This window comes from Gallus gallus, chromosome Z, assembly GCF_016699485.2.
Source record: "Gallus gallus isolate bGalGal1 chromosome Z, bGalGal1.mat.broiler.GRCg7b, whole genome shotgun sequence".
NCBI lineage: Eukaryota > Metazoa > Chordata > Aves > Galliformes > Phasianidae > Gallus > Gallus gallus.
Genome location: NC_052572.1, coordinates 58,446,452 through 58,467,677, shown reverse-complemented (window position 1 = coordinate 58,467,677; position 21,226 = coordinate 58,446,452). Strand labels below are relative to the sequence as shown.

The window sequence follows — 21,226 nt, the reverse complement described above, 5'->3', positions numbered from 1 at the left end:
TTTATCTGCATATAAAGATGTAGTTTGTCTTTGTCTTAGGAAATAGGACCTTTTAGCTATACACTGTAAAGAATATTGTATTAATCTGCACACTGAAAATTTGCATTTATCAGGATTTCTTTCCAAAAGAAGGAAAAGAATTTTCATGTGTGGACAAAACCTTTTTCACATCTCTTTACACATCTCAAGGCTTCACAAAAGATAGTTCCATCCAAAACCCAAAACAACTATTATTCTTCAATAGTAACTGCTTCTTCTTAAAATCAGTAGTAATAATATCTCTCTCACACAGACAGGAAGCACTACACAATAAGACTCCCAATTTTCTACCCACCAGTCCACTGAACTTCCAACTGGAATATCCTGTCAATCAGTGCAGGTGCTAAAAGTGTAAATATATCCTATTCAGCATGACAGGATGGATCTTATAACCTATGCATATGATACAACTGTGGCATGTTGATAAAATACTATTCTAGAAAGAATTCTGTCTATCCTCTATCCTCTACAAATATTGTCAATAGACTCATCCTTTATCTACAACTGTATACCTGACCTTCAAAACACCCTCAGTTACTCCATTCCAGGTAGATGAACTATCTTTTTGGAAAGTCTAATCTGTATTAAAAAATTACCAAACATCAAAACAGCAAATTTTGTTCAAATGGCTGAGGTATGGCTTATGATTATTATGATTACAGAGCTGCCAAAATACAGGATCAGACACAATGCTACTTTTATGCCATAGCTATATGGAAAAGCTAATACACATTCTGTTAAAGCTATTCTTTCTCTCTCCCCCTAAACAGTCTTAAGAAGTATTTGTAATTTAAGTACACAGAACGTACAGTATATGAAATTTAACTGCTAGCTGTTACTCTCTGAATTCTCAGCTTCATGATTTAACTACTGTATACCACTTACATAATGTTAAACTGCTTGCACGTTTTTTCAACAAATGAACAAACAAAATTTATTCAGATGAAAATATACTTCTGAAAAACAGGTTATATAGGGATATAAAATCAGTATAATTTAAGAAAATCAGTAATGACTTAGAAAACAATGTGTGTGGTATGAAGACATGCTTTCTATGCAGCAGTCATTAAAGTTGATATAAAGGTCCTCACTCTTTTTAAATCTACACATTTCAACAGGTACTATTTGAATTATTACCTACGTGAAGATAAACAGAAGGGAAGCAGTAATCATTCAAACAGAACGTTACATAGACTACAAAGGTATGAGTTACTTTAATTGCACTGTGCGTATTTCCATAACAGACAAGAATTTGCCTTTATCCTCTAGCATAACATCTGATAATTTGTTGATCTCAACAATAAATAATTCAATAAAAATTGTCCTAATTGTTCGAAGACTTTTTGAAAACAATCAAAGATGGCAGTTTGAGTAATATATTTTGTAATTTGTCTACTCCCTACAGAGTAAGTAGAATCTAATAAATAAATATAAGTGGTAACCAAGTAAACGATAATTGTGCCTCGAGTCATTAAATGCATAACACATTCATATACATCAATTCAGTATTAATTTTATAGGTCATCTTCCCTTCAGTGTGACACAAATTTTCTAATTTTATTACAACTTTGACAGGACTGCTCTGAGATTCCTATCTTGGGAAGAGTGATTTCTAATAGTAAACAGAAAACTTAAGAATCTTGGGTGTTTTCAGAATAAAAGTCTGTACAAGAACAGGTTGAACAAAAAGAAAAATTGGTCCTTCTGCTTAACTAAGAGAATAAAGTTATTAAATTGCAAGGTAATAATGAAATGTCTACAGCACAAATCCAATTCTTTCTATCACTACTACCAGCTCGGTACGAAAAGCTGCTGTTTGGGAAGTCTGTGGCAAATTCAGTTACTAATTCCCTGAACAAATGCCCATACGACACTATGTGTCTTAATTTCACTTTTTCAACTGCGATTTTCTTGAGTTCCCTTTGTATAATAGATAATACTTTTTCTTAATGTTGAAAGGCACAGTAACCTTTTCTATCTGTATCGTGAAAAATGGAAACAAACTTACTTCTACTGCCCACTTACTGGTTTCTCACATAAAAACACATTTCTTTCTGTGCTGCGCAATCTAGGATTGTGGCACAGTAATGCCAAAATCACTTGTAACAACAGGGCCATAACCGGCTGACTTAGAAATGCAGGTTTTACCCGAAGGCACACTTGTGTTGCAAGTTTGCAAGGCTCTGCTCTGAGCTGCCACCACAAAGCTGCCACTTAAAAAAAGATAATACACAATTTAAATAAACTTCCTTTAGACTGTAATCACCTGCCATTATTTTGCTAAGTCCTAAGAGAATGTTGTAAAGGAAACAAATTGTTGAGAAATCTGTTTTCAAAACCCTACATCTTTGTCATACCAATTATCAAACAACTAGTTCCTATTACTGAGTTACTGTTTAGAGCTCAAAGAAAAGTGAAAAAAAGAATATCACAAACCACCAATATTTGTTAGGTACGTAACTGACACAGTAGCATCCTTTTTCTTTACAGAATCATACATACTCTTACAAATACAAACTTGATCATATCCCTGTTTATGGAACAGATAATTAATGCAAATGGAAAATCTTATCAGATTATTTTTTTCACCTCCTGATGCAAAAGGAATCAACGCTACTTTGCCACCTGTGAGCAAGAATTCATGTCTCGTATTTCTACTGCAAATGGACTACTACAACTCAAGCCAAAAGTCAACCTGTAAAACATATCCAAATTGCAGACAGAAGTTGTCATAATAACAGGATCCATATTTAAAACAACAAAGCATTTTCACTAACAACTACATAGCTTAGAAAACTAAGATTGATGAAGGAATTGCAATAAATGTAGAAAAACAGACAACTTTTCAATTGAAAACTCTTAATGAAATTTAAAACTATCAATACTAAAAGCCAAAATTCAGAAATCTACTTCTCTTCATGTTTCTTTCTTTTCAGAGCAGAATAGTATTTCAATATTCTTGTCTAGATATGGCAGCACTAGGTTCAGAATTCTTCTCCAGTGATTTGTTGATATTATCCATGTTAATCACCATCATGTCCCTGCAATCGACTTTGACAACCTACAGATTGTTTATGTTCTATCTGGATAAATTACTACTTTCTCAGAGAGGATCCAATGCAGGCAAAGTATGCTTAACTATAACAGAAACATTGCTCAACATTATCCCAACAACTGAAAAAATCAAATTAACATCATGATATATAGTTCTCATGCTTTAAGTCATCCAGTCATAGAGAGATAACAAGAGTGATGACACTTATTAAAATCTTAAAATTACCACTTCTCGTTGTTCTTCTCTAGGAGCCAACAGAACTGATAATAATATATTTCCCAAATCATGGTCAGGGTAATGAGGGTCCTTCAGGCTCAAGGTAACATCTGTTTGCCTAGGAGACAAAAACATGTGCGTTTGTTTTGATTTCAAGCTCTCAGATAATTACATTTTGTGAATCATGACAATTAAAGAAATCTGCATTTATATGAAGCTACTTGAAAATATGTGATAAATTTAGCTTATTTATACCTTTAAGTATTTAAGTCTAAATAGTTGTAAGTAAACATTAAATACTGTTTCTCCATGTTAAGTACTTACGCACACTCAAGTAATTAAACCTGCACTGTAATGGTAATGGATTAAAAAACATAAGAAAAATAAACATAAACAGCAGGTGGTACTACTGTAAATGAAGACAACATAAAAGCAAGAGTTCAATATAAAAACAGGAATAGAGTGATTACAAAAGTTATCTTTTTATAGATGCTACAACAAATGTTATGTATGATAAGTTAGTATATTTATAATATTCATATTGCAGTTATTCCCTGAAACGAAGTGTTTTTCCTCTGCCAGTTTTATTATGAGGTAGATTTGCATTATTATTTTTCAGCATTATGTTCTATTTGCAGCTTCACAAACAAGCAATTGGTAAACCTAAGGCATTACTCCATAGTCTTATTTCTGCCATACCTGTTCAATTCTAATGATGCAAGATTCAAAAACGCTGAACCAATAAAGTCATCTTGAAGTCCAAAGTCATAATCAAAAACCTAAGATGCACAGGGGATAAAAACATTTTTCAGCATCAGAAGCCTTTTTTTGAAATATTCCTGCATTTTCTTGAAAACGCTTTTCCAGAGTTAAGCCACAGGTTTCTCAGACAGACAAGCAGTAGCTGAAAGTATCAATAAACTATTTAGACACAGCATTTTGAAACTACTTATTTAGAAGGTGGAATGCATAATGTAAAGACATGATGATATACCGGCACCAGACGGTGCACGTGAACAAATTCAGTATTTTTATAAATACAGGCACTAAAAGATGAAGATCAAAAAGAAAATTAAAGCACGGAGAATCGCTAACTTGCTAGACATGAATTAACACCTTTACAAATCTTATAAAATATAAGTGGAAGGGAGTGATATGATTGTGAAATGTGTTATAAACAGCACTTGCATCAGTATGAGATATGATCTAATTCTATCAGTCTGGGTTTTGGAGGTTTTTAGGTTTTAGAAATACTGTAAGACAATGACTTAATACACATGTAAGGTATCAGTGACACTTTTTACTCCACCATGAGGATGCAGCCTGCAACTTTCTGTCTAAAAGACAATGCACCTGAACAAGTTTACTGAAATTCAGACAAGAATTTCAATGATTTGAGATTAGGTCTTCTCAAATCAGAATGAAGGAAAACAAATTATCAAGGAATGTCTTTTGGAGGGAAATGAACAAAAAAAGATGGACAGTAAAAAGGAAAGATAAAACATAACTATGCAAACCAAAGTAGGAAACTGTCAATCATCAAAATCAAACTTCCTAGTTGTATTTCCTTGTCAAATATTGTCATAACAATTTCTGAGATCTGAAGAGGTCTTTAGCTCTAAATAAAGAGGGACACTCATTACTAGTTAGTAATGAGAACATTTAATGGAGAACTAACATGACTGAACTCAAGGCCTTTGATTTTGATATATATACTTCAACTACTGCATTACAAAAACCTTTTTACTAGAAGTTAAAGCTGCTCATCTTCTACAGATACCTTAACACAGACTGGGTTTAGACAGAAATAATGTTACCAAATTCCTATACTCCAGTGGCTACAAGTATAAAGAACCGAATACGTATTTGTGTCTAAGTTGATCATATGCATTGATCTACCCAAATGGATAATGTCGTATTTCATCTTTCTTGTTTTCACTGTAATGTGAAAGAAAAAGAAACGATAAAATCTCAGTTCTTCTTGCAAAACAGAATTTCTTTTTCTCTCTACAAATTACCAAAATGAAAACATCCAGTGGACACACTCAGATGAGTTATATACCTCAGCCAGGACTTAGAATGTCTGAGCGAGCTGTAAATACTGGAATATTTAGATACTGTGTTCATAGGACATATCTGCACAGAAGGACATTATACTTGTCAACACACCCTTCCTAGAAAAAACAAAATACATACTCCTATTCCCTTGTTACCCTACTGAAGGGTTGCTATTTGACTTAAATCAGAACAGTTAGGTAGTTTTCTTTTAAGTGTCCCCTTTTGAGTCTGCTTCTTTCTTCTACAGAGCCTGGCATATGTTCATTCCTTATGAATTCCTAAGGGTAATAAGGGCAGGAAAGGACCATGTAGAATTATAATTCACTTTAAGCTTTTTTAATAGTAATATACTTTGCGTTTAAAAATATAAATTCTGTCAATAACCCTTCAGCTGTAGTTTGTCTGACACAAATAATACACTGTCTCACCTTTATATATAAAGGTTCTCTTGGGTTTTCTATAAGAATGCAAGTTTTTTCTTCCCAAACAGGATTGAGGTTCTTGTGTATTGTTTTACTTCTAAACACTTCTTTTCCACCAAGTTTGAACTTGACGTATGGATCACTGGTTCCTGTTGATGAAACATACACTGTTAATTATGTCCTTTTAATTCAATTCAGATAAGAATATAGTTTGTATTGATAGTTATATTAAAAGCAACATCTTGATTACTTTTTTATTGTCACAATCTAATTTTATAGCGCCAGTACTCTGCTAATTTGTAGTGTTGATAATGAGAGGGTGCTTTCATTACCTTATGTTGTCTGCAACCCAAACTCAAAGTCACATATGAAATGCTGGTTATTCCAGTGTAGTTGGTTAAAAACCTCATGACCTTATTAGGACTAGGATTTCACCTTAATGCAATCACAAAAATTAGATTATAAAATTGATTTCTGTAATATATTCATCTAATTACATGATGTCTTTAAAAATACATGGGCAGATGTTAGGAATGAATCCTGGCTTCACTGGCATCACAAGTGTAACACTTCATTTACTTTATTGTGTCCAGGATTCCATCTTTCATGACAGTCAAGATGGCCAAATTAACTCCAATGTCAGTCCACAACGTTCAGATAAGTCACACAGTAGCAGATGTGCACAGCCTTAAACTCCTTGATACGAGTGGGAAACTGTTAACGATGAGCAAACAGGTAACTGTGAGGAGAACTTGGAAAAGTGAAATAAAGATATTCAAAATCTAATCAATAGAGATTGGATGAGATGTGGGTGTAAAGTGTCAGAACAGATGAGTCAGAAGAAAGACTGTAAAAGTGGGATTTGTTAAGGCCATAGAGACGCCCCTTGATGAGGGCTGCAGAAGGAGAAACTGCAGTCCTGGTGTTTGCCCTATCAGGCATTTCAGGAAGCAGCTGGTAAGTAGTGTGAGGATGGATCCAGACCTGAAACATGACTGACGTGCAGCTGGGTGTGGTCTTCCTTCAGGTTAGCCATACAGTTAGAAGACACACAAGCTGCAGAAGCTACAGTCCAAGTGGAAGACTGACCTTGCCAGCAGGTTGAAGAAAGGCAAATTGTCTTTTCCTTCTCTGTTTTTATTACTAAAGATATAGTCAAATCTTTAAAAGAAACAAAGAAGTTTGTAAATTCAAATTAATTACCTAAAATGCCAATAGGTAAGATTTTCCTTTCATGTAAATGCAAAACATTTTAATGAAAAATATTCAGTGGAGTTCATCCTCATAACTCTGTCATCTGTTTCTCAAATTCACATTTGTGTTTAAATCCATAAAGAAATGGATCGGTTATCCGCATCATGCTCTTCTGAACATGAAGACTGGCCTGTCAAGCTCTTTGCACTATTCCATGTAGCCACTAGATGTCAGTACTCTTTAGCTAAAATCATAGATCCCTTAAGAAATTGGGAAAGAAGGATCTCAGGTGAGACAGTTACGGTCACTCCATTTTGTCATTACTAGGGCAGAATTTCAGGGACGTAAAAGTTTAATCTAGCACGATTAGCCTGAGGGTTTTCATGTTTGAATTCGTACTGTGAAACCTGGAAAATACTTTGAATGCGGACAACGAAAAAACAAGTGTAGTATGAGAACCTCCCACAAGCCATAATTGTCAGAGATTTTCCTCACTGCTGCCCTGAGCTGCTGATTAGGCAGTATGTCTTGTTCTGCAAATTTCATAAGACTCCCTTGAAATCTGAAATGGATATAAAACACTGTTGTGAGATAAATATTTAAGGAATATTTTAGGACCCAAATGTCAAACAGTTTAATATTTATTCACTTCTGTGTGTCAAATTTAGTAGTGAAATACGTCAAGCATTATTTACAGTATATTGCAAAACCTTGGGGGTTGTATCTCTATGCCATGGATGCTTGCAACTTGATTTGACACTTCTCCACTTTAAAGCCAAGAACTCATTAGATCCATTTGACACTTCTCCACTTTAAAGCCAAGAACTCATTAGATCCATTTAGTTAAAAGCTCCATTGCCATCACAGACCTTTTACATTCCTTGAAGAGAGACCATGAGGTTTTTTAAAGGTTATATATAAGAAAGACAAAATTTAAAATAAATCAATCTAATCAGTCATGCAACCTTTCACTAGTACCATGCAGAGTTGGGGAAAATCCAAGGGATATCAAAACTTCTTTGGAATACAGTTCTGGGCTCCCCAGTTCAAAAAAGACAGGGACCTTGTAGAAGAAGTCCAGTGGAGGGTCACAAAGACGATAAAGATGCTCATACTGGAGCATCTCTTCTATGAGGAAAGGCTGAGTAACCTGGGTCTATTCAGCCTGGGGAAAAGAAGACTGAGACAGGATCTGATTAATGTTTACAAATACCTAAAGGGAAGTGGGAAGCAAATGGATGAGGCCAGCTCTTCCCAGTGATGTGCAGCAACAGGACAAGGAGTAATGGTCTAAAAGTTGAACATAGGAAGTTCTATACAGACATGCAGAAGAACTTATTTACGGTAAGGATGATGGAGCACTGGAACAGGTTACCCAGAGGGATTGTGGAGTCTCTTTCTATGGAGATATTCAAGACTCATCTGGATACCCACCTGTGTAACTTACTGTAGGGAACCTGCTTAAGCAGGAAGACTAGACCCCATCCCTTGAGGTCCCTTTCAACCCTTGCAATTCTGTGATTCTGTGATAGTGTTTGAACAATTTACTTTTGAGCATTAATCTCACGTTCCTTTTTAAACACCCTCCTGCCAAAGAAACAAAATGTAGTTCTGGAATAGACCTGGAATTTTGAGCTGAACAGAAAGGAGCATGAAAGGTGGCTCAGCAGTGACCAACGCTTGGCCCCCCTCAAAAAAGAAGTTCAGCTGAACTGGATCACACCAGCTCCTGCAAAGATCCGTGTCACAGGGTCCCAATTTTAACATCTGTTATGATAACACTATTTGCTCAGATATATTGTGCAATTTCACCATATGTATTATATATTCATATTAACAGTCAGTATTAATATTTCAATATTGATACTATCATATGAATACAATATTAACTGTGTGCTAATAAAATTTTTAATATCTATGAAATTTTAATTTTAATTAGCATCAACCATTCAACTTAAAAAAGTAAATCTTTGCTCTTTTACTAAAATTATTTTACTTGTGAAGTGAACATCACACAAAAACAGTAAAAATCTCAGACGCTTCAGAGTGAGCCTCAGAGGACCTAACATCCTTATTACTGAAGTCACAGATTTTCCATTGGTTTCCCCTTTACTAATACCTAATTGCCCAAATGTTCGTTCTACCTGCATCAGATAACATTATTATAAGCCCTCACTCATGAGCTTAAAATCATTCAGACAAAGCCATGCAGTAAGATAGCGCTGTACTTTAGTAGCTCCCGAAGCACCACTATTGACTGTGTATAGGCAATAAGGATTCTTTGCACAGGGTGGCAGACTCACTTTTCCTAGCAAGCATCAGCCAAACTGACACATAAACATGCTGCTAAAGTTGAACACAGATGCTTTTCACCATCACAAAGATGGTTAATTGATCCTGTGAAACAAACGCTCCCCCAGCTCCACGGATCCAACTCACTAACACGGGGACAAACACTTCTTACAGAGACATCTCCCAGGATGGATTTGCAAGTTTAGGATTTAGATTAGATCTTGGAAGTAAAGAAGATAAAGACATTTTGCAGGCTAAATATCCAAAATGTTTTTGCAAAAGAATACCATACTGCTTTCCAGAAGGAACTATAGGAGTGAAAATAGGAGTGAAAATTCAGTAAGAGCAAATTTGGCCATAATAATTTAAAAATATCTGTCTGATAGAAAGACATTCTCGGTGCATTCTATAAATACACTTGATTAGCTCCTGAAGCTTTCTAACAGGCTTTTCAATATATTTTTCTCCTTGTTGATCAGACTCTGTTCCTTAATGAAATCCTATTTAATATAATGGGACAAACAGCTAATCAAAAAAAATTCAGCGACGAACACAGGGCTAGATGGAACCATGGGACCAAGCAACTGCTGCAACTGAGAAAGACTGAGGCAAAGGTATATACATTTCCCTACAGTATTTCTGAATTTGACTCAACGTGACCTAAGTAAAACATCAAGCATATCTGAAAAACCTCAGCTGAAGATCCACTGGTAGCATGTGAGAGCCAGAAATTGAATGCCTAAAGGTGAATTTTAAAATCTCACACTACAACCAGAAAATTATATCGATTATGGTAGTTCATAAAAAACATTACAACTGCACATTCAGCTGCCATTTCATATATAGATGCTTGAAACTTCATCCAACAAGGAGAAAAAAAATACATCTTAGAAAAATGTCAAGGCACCAGTAAGTATTTCTCTCAAACAAGCTAATTAACTGATATAATTAAAATCATTTAACTACAGCACGCATTCATTTTTCCACTTCTGCTTTTCACTTACAGTCCAGAACAACTTTCAGAACAAAACAGAGAGCCACATTCAAGCCTAGTCCTGAAGGTACAAGAGATTGTGCTCAGAGCTTCCACTTCCAATTCAGATTTTCATCAGTGCAATTTTAAATCTAGTTTCTTTTTTTTTTTTTTTTGGGGGGGGGGATATTAATAAAGTGGGAAATATTTGTTTCTCGACCATTGAGAAATCAAGAAATACAATATTATTTTCCTCTTCCTCCAGCCTCAGTTGTATAACACAATTCATTAAGGTCTTCCTGGCAGTTAATGACAGTGAGCCATACAGACCTGCGTTTAACCAACACAATTTCCACAGCATTGTATTTTCCACAGAGGTAATAGAGAACTCTTCCACTAAGGTTAGAAGAGTTTCATCCCCCCCCAGTTCCTAATGCAAGTCACAAGACTCCTTAGGATTACAGAACACAGAATCACCAAGACTGGAAAAGACCTCCAAGATCATCCCGTCCAACTGCCCACCTACCACCAATATTTCCCCACTAAGCCATGTTCAGTAGTACAATATCCAAACATGAGGTCTTGTGGTCTCAAACCCTTGCTCTCACTGCAACTTCCCAGATGTCTGCTGGAAATATAGTACAGCAGAAAGGGAACAGTTCCAGATGTTTCTAGAGTGTGTTGGAGATAGCTTCCTGGCACAGTTGGTGTAGGAGCCAACAAGGGGAAGCACACTCCTGGACTTGCTGTTTTTTAATACAGAAGGTCTTGTTGGGGATGTAAAAGTTGGAGGCCATCCACGGCAAAGTCATCATAAAATGATAGATTTTTTAATCCTTGTTAAAGCAAGGAGGGGAGTCAGCAGAACTGCCGCCTTGGACTTAGAGAAGGCAAAGTTTGGTCTCTTTTGGACTATGGTTGAGAGTCCCTTAGGAGACAGTTCTGGAGTGCTTGGGTGCCCGGGAAGGCTGGGAATACCTTAAAGAAGTAAAGGCTTTAAAGGTGCAGGAGCTGACCATCTCCAAGTCATGGAAGATGAGCTGATGGGCAAGGAGACCGGTCAGACTGAACAGAAACCTCTGGTTGGAACTCAGGAACAAAAGGAAGGTTTATGGTCCTTGGAAGAGGAGGCACACAACTTTATGAGGATTAAAAATACACAGTGAAGCTGCGCAGGGGTAAAATTAGAAAGGCCAAAATCCAACTAGACATAAACTTGGCGACTAAGGTGAAGGACAACAATAAATATTTCTATAAAAACATTGAGAGTAAAAAGAGGGCTAGAGAGAACCTCCAGCCCTTGTTGGACACAGAGGGGAACGCAGTGACCAAGGATCAGGATAAGGCTGAAGTACTTAGTGCCTTCTTTGCCTCAGTCTTTAATAGTAAGACTAGCTGTTCCCTGGGCACACAGCCATTTGTGCTGGAGGATAGGGATGTGGAACAGAAGAGGCCCTGCATAATCCATGATGAGGCTATTTTGGACCTGCTCCAAAAGCTGGACACTCACAAGTCCATGGGGCCAGATAGGCTGCACCCTAGAGTACTGAGGGAGTTGGCAGATGTGGTTGCCAAGCCACTCTCCATTATCCTTCAATAGTCTTGGCTAACTGGGGATATCCTGATGGACTGGAGACTGGCAAATCTTCAAAAAGGGCTGGAAAGATGATCCTGGTAGCTACAGACCTATCAGTCTCACCTCGGTGCCAGGGAAGGCTATGGAACAGATAATCTCAAGAGTCATGAGAGAACAATCAAAAATCAATCAAGGGATCAGGCCCAGTCAGCATGGGTTCATGAATGGTACATAGTGCTTGTCAAACTTGATATCATTCTATGACAGGGTGACTCCCACTTAGTGGATGAAGGTAAGGATGTCGCTGTGGTCTGCTTGGAACTCAGTAAAGGCTTTGACACTGTCTCCCACAACATCCTCATGGAGAAGTTGGCTGCCTATGGTTTGGATGGGTATACACTCTACTGGGTAAAGCACTGGCTGGACAGCTGGGCCCAAATAGTTGTGGTCAATGGAGTTAAATCCAGTTGGCAGCCAGTCACAAGTGGTATCTCCCAGGGCTCACTACTGGGGCCACTCCAATTTAACATCTTTATCTTTGATCTTGATGAGGGGATTGAATTTACCCTCAGTAAGTTTGCAGACAACACTAAGTTGGGAAGGAGTGTTGATCTGTCAGAGGGTAGAAAGGCACTACAGAGGGACCTGGATAGACTGGATCGATGGGCTGAGGCAAACTGAGTATCAATAGGGCCAAGTGTCGGGTCTTGCATTTTGGTCACAACAACCCCAGGTAACCCTTGGGGGGGGGGCTTGGGGAGGAGTGGCTGGAAAGCTGCCTGACAGGAAATGACCTGGTGTTCTGAGGGACAGTCAGCTAAATATAAGCCAGCAGTGTGCCCAGGTGGTCAAGAAGGCCAATAGCATCCTGGCTTGTATCAGAAATAGTGTGATTAGCAAGACAAGGGAACTAATCCTGCCACTGTACACAGCACTGGTGAGGCTCCACCTCACCAGCCATTCCGTCAAGTTCTATAACTAGTTATGCAGGAGAAGAGACTGACCACCACCTCGCCACAAACTCCTTTCAGGCAGTTGTAGAGAGCAATAAAGTCTCCCCTGTCCTCCTCTTCTCCAGACTGAACAACCCTAGTTCCCTCAGCTGCTCCTCACAAGGCTTGTGCTTCAGACCCCTCACCAGCTTCATTGTCCTTCTCTGAACATGCTCCAGAGCCTCAATGTCTTTCTTGTACTGAGGTGCACAAAACTGAACACAGTTTTTGAGGTGCAGTCTCACCACGGCTGAGTACACAGGGATAATCACTTCCCTGCTCCTTCTGGCAACACTACTTCTGATAAAAGACAGGATGCCATTGGCCTTCTTGGCCACCTGGGCACAGTGCTGGCTCCTCTTTAGCCAAGCATCAACCAAGATCCCCAAGGTCTATTTCTTCTACACAGTCTTCCAGTCACTCTGTCCCAAGCCTGTAACACTGGCTGGAGTAGTGGCCAAACCGCAGGACCTAGCACTTGGACTTGTTGAATTTCATCCCATTCATCTCAGCCCTGTCCAGATCCTTCTGTAGGGCCTTTCTACCCCTAGGCAGACTGACGCTTCCTCCCAGCTTGGTGTCTCCTGTAGACTTACAGGTGCACTCGATGCTCTCATCCAGGTCATCAACAGAGAACAGGACAGGCCTCAATAATGATTCCTTGGGAACACAACTTGTGATCGGTCACCAGCTGAATTTAACTCCACCACTCTCTGGGCCCAGCTTTTCAGACAGTTCTTTACCCAGCCAAGAGTGTACCTGTCCATGCCATGGGCTGCCAGCTTCCCCAGGAGAATAGTGTGGGAGACAGTGTCAAAGACTTTGCTGAAGTCTAGGTAAACTATGTCAACAGCCCCTTTCCTCATCAGCCAGGCAGACCACTCAATCATAGAAGGAGATTAGGTTGGTCAAGAAGGACCTGCCTTTCATTAATCCATGCTGCTTGGGCCCAATCTCCCAATTGTCCCACACATACTATGTGATCTCCCTCAAGATGATCTGCTCTATAACCTTTCCTGGCACCCCAGTCAGGCTGATGAGGCCGCAGCTCCCTGGATCCTCCTTAGAACCCTTCTTGTAGACGGGAGTCACACTGGCAAGCCTCCAATCCTCTGGGACCTTTCCAGTTGACCAGAAATATTGATGATGGAAAATAGCTTGGCAACCACCTCCACCAGCTCCCTCAGCACCATGGATTCCATTCGGCCCAATGAACTTGTGGCAGTCCAAATGGAGTAACAGGTCTCTAGCTGTTTCCACATGAATCACAGGGTTTACTCTGCTCCCCATCCGTAACTTCCAGGTCAGGGGGTAGAGTATCCTGAGGATAATTGGTCTGACTTTTAAAGACAGACGTAAAGAAGGCATTGAGAACCTCAGCCTTGTCCTTATCTTCAGTGGTCACGTTCCCCTCTGCATCCAGTAAAGGACGGAGATTCTGTTAACCCTCCTCTTACTGTTATTATACTTGTAAAAAAGTTTTTTGTCCTTTTACTCCAATGGCCAGTTTGAGTTCAAGCTGGGCTTTTGCCTTTCAGATTTTCTCCTTGCATATTCTAAAAACTTCTTTGTACTCTCCCCGAACTGCTCATCCTTTCTTCCATAGGAGGAAGATTTTCTCCCAGAGCATCAGGAAAAGCTCCCCGTTCATTCACTCTGGTTTTCTTCTCTGCCAGCTCATCTTGCAGCACAGGGGGATAGCCTGATCCTGCTCCTTTAAGACTTTCTTCCTGAACCCCTTCACCCTTCAAGACTGAATCCTAAGGGATCCTCCCTCCCATCATCCTGAATGTTTCAAAGTCTGCCCTCAGGAACTCCAAGGTACCAGTTTTACTGCCTTCCCACCCCTTCCTGGCTTCACAAAGAAATTGAGAACTCTACCATTTTGTAGGCACTGTTCAAGACAGTTCCCAACCTCCACATCTCCCACTTGTCCTTCTCTCTTTGTGAACAGCAGATCTAGGCAGGACATGTCTACTATATCTGATCACCAAATCATCATTATGCAAATAAATCTATGATAGAAAATTTACTCCTACATCTTGATGTATAATTTACACCATTTTAAATTCATACAAGTACAGAGATGTGCAACAACTTCAATTTCATAATTCTTGAGAAGCTCAGTTAGAAATTGGTACAAGAATTTGGTTTTGATTCATGCAATCAAGTGTTCTTTCACTTGCACGGGCTCTTCTCTTTCTTTCCAACCCCATACATACTCATTCCCTTCTTAGCAAGGTTCCTCAGTCTCATTTTCTTCTACAATCAAGTAAGATGAAAAGGTGGAAGGATGTTTCTCAAGTATGTGTCAATTCAATGTATCAAGCAGAACATTTAGCAGTTTCAAGTATTTTGCACATCCTGTATTTCCAAATTGCAATATTTAAAGTCTCATTAAAAGAAACATAAAGCATATGTCAGCTCAGAAGTACTGGTAGTCCAATATTAAAGTTACGAAATATATTTACTGCAAATTATTTTCCATTAATTTAACAAACAGAAATTTGGTTTGTTCGCTTATACTAGTGCTTGCACTAAAAACTACTGCTTTCCCATAAGTAATCCTAGTTTCTATCCTTCCATCCATGTAACAAAGAACTACCTCCCTAATTCATGTAAAAAGGACAATAGTTAATTTAAAAAACACTTATGGAATATTAATATCATAAGAATGAAAATGCTAATTACAAATTCACAGCGAACACACGAGTGCTACAGGACATTGAGATTTTCTACTCAAAAGTCAAAAGGGAATACAAAACTTTAATTATTCAGTGCCCATTAAAAAATTATGGGTTACAACAATCACAGCTTTTAATCTTTCTTTCTAGGACTTGCTTCTGCCAATGCAAACGGCAGCTAAAGATGTCAATGAGGCCAAAATAAGCATCTTAATTTAAGAAATACCCATTTAAACAAATAACTAATTACAAAATTATAGTAACATTTAGGTTGGAAAACACCTCTGAGATCATCAACCGTTAATGCTTATGAAACAGAAGGAGCATTTACAGAAATACAGTATGTGAAACCTGTCTTAAAACAACATTCTAATTTAGTAGTTAAAAAACGTCAATGTTTTTATTTCATTACTTTTCTATGGTCATAAAAAAAATAAAGAAAAGAAAAAAACAGATATAACAGCACTGCGCTAACAAAGTAACACTTCCAATTCTCCTTTAGACATACTGAGCCCATAAGTGTTTGATTTCTTCTAATGACTTGATTAACAGATCATATTCTTCCACCTGAATCCTCAGAGAACAATGCTCTGGAAGCCCTAGGCCAAGCTGCTGCCAATGGTCTGTAATTTGCCTGCACTACTAACAACAGGCTTCACAAGGACTTCAATTTCTGTGATACTGAAACTGCTAAAGTACTGCATTGCATACCCTGCCAGCCTGTAACCTGGTCTAAGCAATCTGCTTTGTTGATTTGGAATAAATTACACTGCAGTTATCCACTTGGGAACTTCACTCAATATTCAAACACACGTTTCCGCAATTACTATAGCAGTACAGTGATGCAGTATTTAAACCATGCCACTTGAGTAACATACAAGGGCTGCTCCAAAAGTAATGCCTGTATTTCATGATGTTGGCCTACAACATCAGCAAAAGATACTAGTTGTATGGCAGTAGAGGTTGAACTTACCCACCAGAATTCATTACATGTTGTTGCTGTCTGACAGATGGCAGCAGAGGGGCAATCTCACAGAATGGTGTCTGATACAGAAGTGCATATGGAGCAAAGGTGCGTCACTGAAATCCTCTATGCAGAAAAAATGGTACCCACTGACATTCATCAATGGTTGCTGAATGTTGATGGAGATCAGACAGTAGGTGTGAGCACAGTGAGGCAGGGGGTGGTGCATTTCAGCAGTGGTGACAGAGACACAAAAGACAAGAAACATTCCAGATAGCCATGCAAATTTTTATGAGTGCAGCATGCAGGCTGTTGTTCATCAGTGGTGAAAATGCATAACTAATGGTAGTGACTACACAGAAAAAGAGTGTTTTGTAGCTGAGAATTTGTTCTCTCAAATAGTGTTATTGTGCTCTTTGTAGCTGTAACAGTTTCCATGGAAATAAATAGAAGGCATTACTTTTGGAGCTTATGCATTCCAGGTTGTAAATGACTGGATGGTTGATTAATCTTTCTTCTTCTACCTTATTTTTAGCTCTGTCAAAGTCCTTCTGCTTTACCGCTGTTACTTTCACTACAGATATAGAATGATTCAAAGCCTCACTGTGATGTTTACAACTTGGAATGACAGAATCACAGGGATTGAGAGGGATCTCTAGAGATTATCAAGTTCAACCTCCTGCTAAAGCAGGTACGGTACAGCAGGTGGCACAGGAAAGTGTCCACAATGGGTCCTGAATATCTCTTTCTCCACAACCTCTCTGGACAGACCTTTCCAGTGCTTTGTCACTCTAACAGCTAAGAAGTTCTTCCTAGTATGGAACTTTCTGTGTTCTAGTTTGTGTCTGTTGTGCCTTGTTCTATTGCTGCACACCACTGAAAAGAGTCTGCCCCCAATGATTTGACTCCCACACCTCAGATATTTATAAACAATTATGCTATTGCCTCTCTGTCTTCTCCAGACTGCAGAGTCCTAGGACTCTCAGTATTTCCTCATAAGGAGATGCTCCAGTCCCCTAACCATCTGTGTGTCTCTCCACTGGACTCTCCCCAGTCATTCCCCACCTTTTTTGAGCTGGGGAGCCCTGAACTGCCTTGCCTTCACAGTACTCCAGATGTGGCCTCACCAGAGTAGAGTAGTGAGGGACAATCACCTCCCTTGAACTGTTGGCCATGCTCTTTTTATCACACCCCAGGATATCACTGGCCTTCTTGGCCACAGGGTCACACTGCTGGCTCACAGCCAACCTGTTGTCCATAAGGTCACCCACATCCTTCTCTGCAGAGCTCCTCTACACCAGGTGAACCCCCAGCCTGTACTGATGCATGCAGTTATTCTTCCCCAGGTGTAGGACTTCACACTTGCCCTTGCTGAATCTCATCACATTTCTCTCAACCCTGCCCTCCAGCCTGTCCAATCTTGCTGAATGGCAGCAAAGCCTTCTGGTACACCAGCCATTCCTCCCAGCTTTGTATCATCAGCAAATGCACTAAGGGCGCACTCTATCCCTTCATTCAGGTAATTAATGAATAATGTTGAATGAGACCAGGATCAGCACTGGCCCCTGGGAAACACCACTATCTACAGGCCCTCAACTTAGATCCTGTGCAGCTAATCACAACCCTCTGAGATGTGCCATTTAGCCAGTTCTCAATCAACCTCACTATCCACTCACCTATCCCACATTTTCTAATCTTCATTGCAATGTCATGGGAGACATTGTGAAACACCATTCTGAAGTCAAGGTACACAACATCCCTTGCTCTCCCCTTATCTACCCAGCCAGTCATAACATAACAGAAAGCTACCAGGTTGGCCAAACATGATTTCCCCTCGATCCATGTTGACTACTGCTGATAATCTTCTTCTCTTCCAATTGCTTGGAGATGGCATCCAGAACAAGTTCACCTTTCCAGGAATGGAGATGAGGAAGACTGGTCTGTCATTTCCTGGATCATCCTCCCTGCTCTTCTTCAAGACTGGCACTACACTGCCTATCTTCTAGTCTTCAGGCACCTCTCCTGTTCTCTGAAACCTTTCAAAGATGACAGAGTGGATTGGCAATGACTTCCGCCAGCTCCCTCAGCATGTATGGGTGCATCCCATTGGGACACATTGATTTTGGCTAGATAATATCTGATCAGATCCTCCTTGAGCAAGGAGAAATCTTCCATTCTCCAGTCTCTCTCTTACATCCAGGGTCTGGAATTCTCAAGGGGTAGTCATAGTAGTAAAGAATGAAACAAAGAGAGTGTTTAGCATTTCCACCTTCTCAGCATCTCCTGTTACCAGGGCACCCATCTCATTCAGTAGCAGACTCACATTTTCCCTAGCCCTTCTTTTACTTTTGGCATACTAGAAAACTCCTTTCTTTTTCCTTGACCACTTTTCCCAGATTTAATTCCAAACAGGCCTTAGCATTCTATCCGTTGCATCCCTGCAAAATCTGACATTTCTATATTCTTCCCAAGTTGACAGGACCTTTTTCCACATTTCACTTACTTTCCTCTTGCCTTTGACTTTATCCATGATCTCCTTGCTTACCCATGCACGTCTCTTGTCACCCTTCCCTGATTTCTTACTCATAGGGATTTACTCATTGACTTACTCATTGCGCATCTGCACTCATTCAATGGTAAAAGAAATGTTTCCAGGTGTATAAACATTTTTCCCCTCTTATAAATATTCATATGTTCTTTGAAAACAAAAGCTATTCATACAGGGAGGGTACAAGATGGACTGCTTTCTTCTCACCTAGAAACACAAGGGTACAGCATTCTTTTGAAAAAAAAAAAACAAAAAAACACGGTGACGTCCTGCTGCAATGGTCAGGCTCACAGAGAAACTCAGATAGTGAGACCACAGAGGGGGACATCATGGGTGAAAGTGTGCCCAGCCTCATGAACTTTTTGAGCAGGTAGCCAGGTTACAAAAGAAATAAATCACCAGGCTGATAAGCGTCCTGCAGTCACAGTGAAGGATTGACAATGTGGCATTTTGGAGTGAGACTGTCAGAATGACAGCCCTGTATTAAGACTCTGCAAGGGGAAGAAGCTAAGCGAGCTTCCAACCCTGAGGAGACAGATTGCAAAAACATGCAGGATGAGGGAGACTGGACCCTCATCTCTGCGCGGAGCAGGATTTTCCCCCTTGCTTCCAAAGTCCCCAAAAGCAACAGACACGAAGCTCTGGGAATGGAAAGAGAAGAGGGTGTGGATAATGGTTCAGACCTGGAAAGGGACAACCATGTTAAGATGCTCCAACTGAAGACTCAAATCAGAACCAGTGCTACCAAAAGGCAAAGGGTCTTAATAGCTGGGAACACCTTGCTGAGGGGCACTGAGGCACCAATTGCCTGACTGGATAATCTCTCTAGAGAGGACTGGCTTCCTGCCAGGGCCCCATATTCAGGACAATAGGATGAGGTTATCAGGTGTGACAGAGCATTACAAACCACTCCTGCTATTTCAAGTTGGGTCACAGTAGGCTACAAATAGGAAATTACAAAATATTAGGAAAGACTTTATGTCCACTGGAAGTATCTTGAAGGGATCGGAGCACAGTGAGTGTTCTCAATAGTTCTCTCTGTTTAAGATTGAGAACCAAGCAGAAGGACGAGAGTGGATCAGTTGAATGAATGGTTGCGTGGATGGTGTCACACTCAGGGCTTTGGGTTCTACAATCTAGAATGCATCTTCAATGGACTAGGTATGCTGACATCAAATGGGATGCAAATAACCAGGAGGTTTAAGGATATACTGGGCAACAAGCCGGCAGGGCTTATCAACAGAGCTTTAAGCTATATTTAATTGAAGAAATGGGATGTACTGCTGAGTGACAGAGAAGAGTCAGGAAACACTGTCATCTTAGGAAGCAGCAGGGAAAAACCTCAAATTATAAGAGGGCTCCTTCCGTAAGGTAACATGGCAAGCAGTCCAGCTGAAGTGCCTCTACATCAATGCATACAAGATGGCAAATAAGCAGGAAGAGATGGAAACCACGGTGCTCAATTAGAAAATTATGACCTAGCAGCTGAAAAAGCTGGGATTATTCAGTCTGGAGAAGAGGAGGATCGGGGTGACCTTATCACTCTCTACAATTACCAGAAAGGAGATTGTAGTGAGGTGGGAGTCAGCCTCTTCTCCCACATAACTAGCAGTAAGACTAGAGGGAATGGCCTCAAGTTGTACTGGGGGAGATTCAGGTTGGATGTTAGGAAAAATCCTTCTCCGAGAGAGCGGTCACGTGCTGGAATGGGCTGCCCATTGAAGTGGTGGAGTCACCATCCCTGGAGGTGTTTGAGATACGTTTAGATGTTGTACTGAGAGCCATGATTTAGTGGGAAATACTGGTGATAGGTGGACAGTTGGACTGGCTATCTTAGAGATCTTTTCCAACCTTGGTGATTCTATGATTCTATGAAACACAGTGGGACAAATCACACAATTGGAATACCACAATTGAGGGCTACATGCCTTTTCAAAAGATTGCCTCATGAGATGTGCACAGGAAAATTAAATATATCACAATTCAAAATACTGCTTTAGATAGCATTTAGTTATTAAAGCAGGAGAACATACAGGAAAAATTAAAGAATGAAAGGAGATTAGATTGTAGGAGAGAAGCACTTTGTCATGCTTACCATTATGATACAGGTAGGTCTGAAAATTCCCATTTTTTTCATACGGTTATAACACAGCTATTTAATAATCAGCTAACGCTGTAGGAATTTTTTTCTAAGAATTGCTCTTTGTTGTACC

At 39.5% G+C, this 21,226-nt stretch overlaps 1 protein-coding gene across 5 annotated transcripts in view; it reads right to left on the bottom strand.

The window, feature by feature from the left end:
• The window catches only part of MCTP1 (multiple C2 and transmembrane domain containing 1), a 265,491-nt gene that overhangs the window by 145,364 nt on the left and 98,901 nt on the right, over positions 1-21,226 (bottom strand). For all 5 annotated transcript variants that reach the window (XR_006932340.1, XM_040655736.2, XM_015280543.4 and 2 more), the window contains exons 3-5: positions 5,797-5,939; positions 4,010-4,089; positions 3,320-3,428 (exon numbers count right to left, since the gene is read on the bottom strand). Coding sequence is in view for 4 of the 5 variants with exons in the window: in XM_040655736.2 (XP_040511670.1) it covers positions 3,320-3,428; positions 4,010-4,089; positions 5,797-5,939 (332 nt within the window). In the remaining variant the exon portion in view is untranslated. The remainder of the gene's footprint in view (positions 1-3,319; positions 3,429-4,009; positions 4,090-5,796; positions 5,940-21,226) is intronic.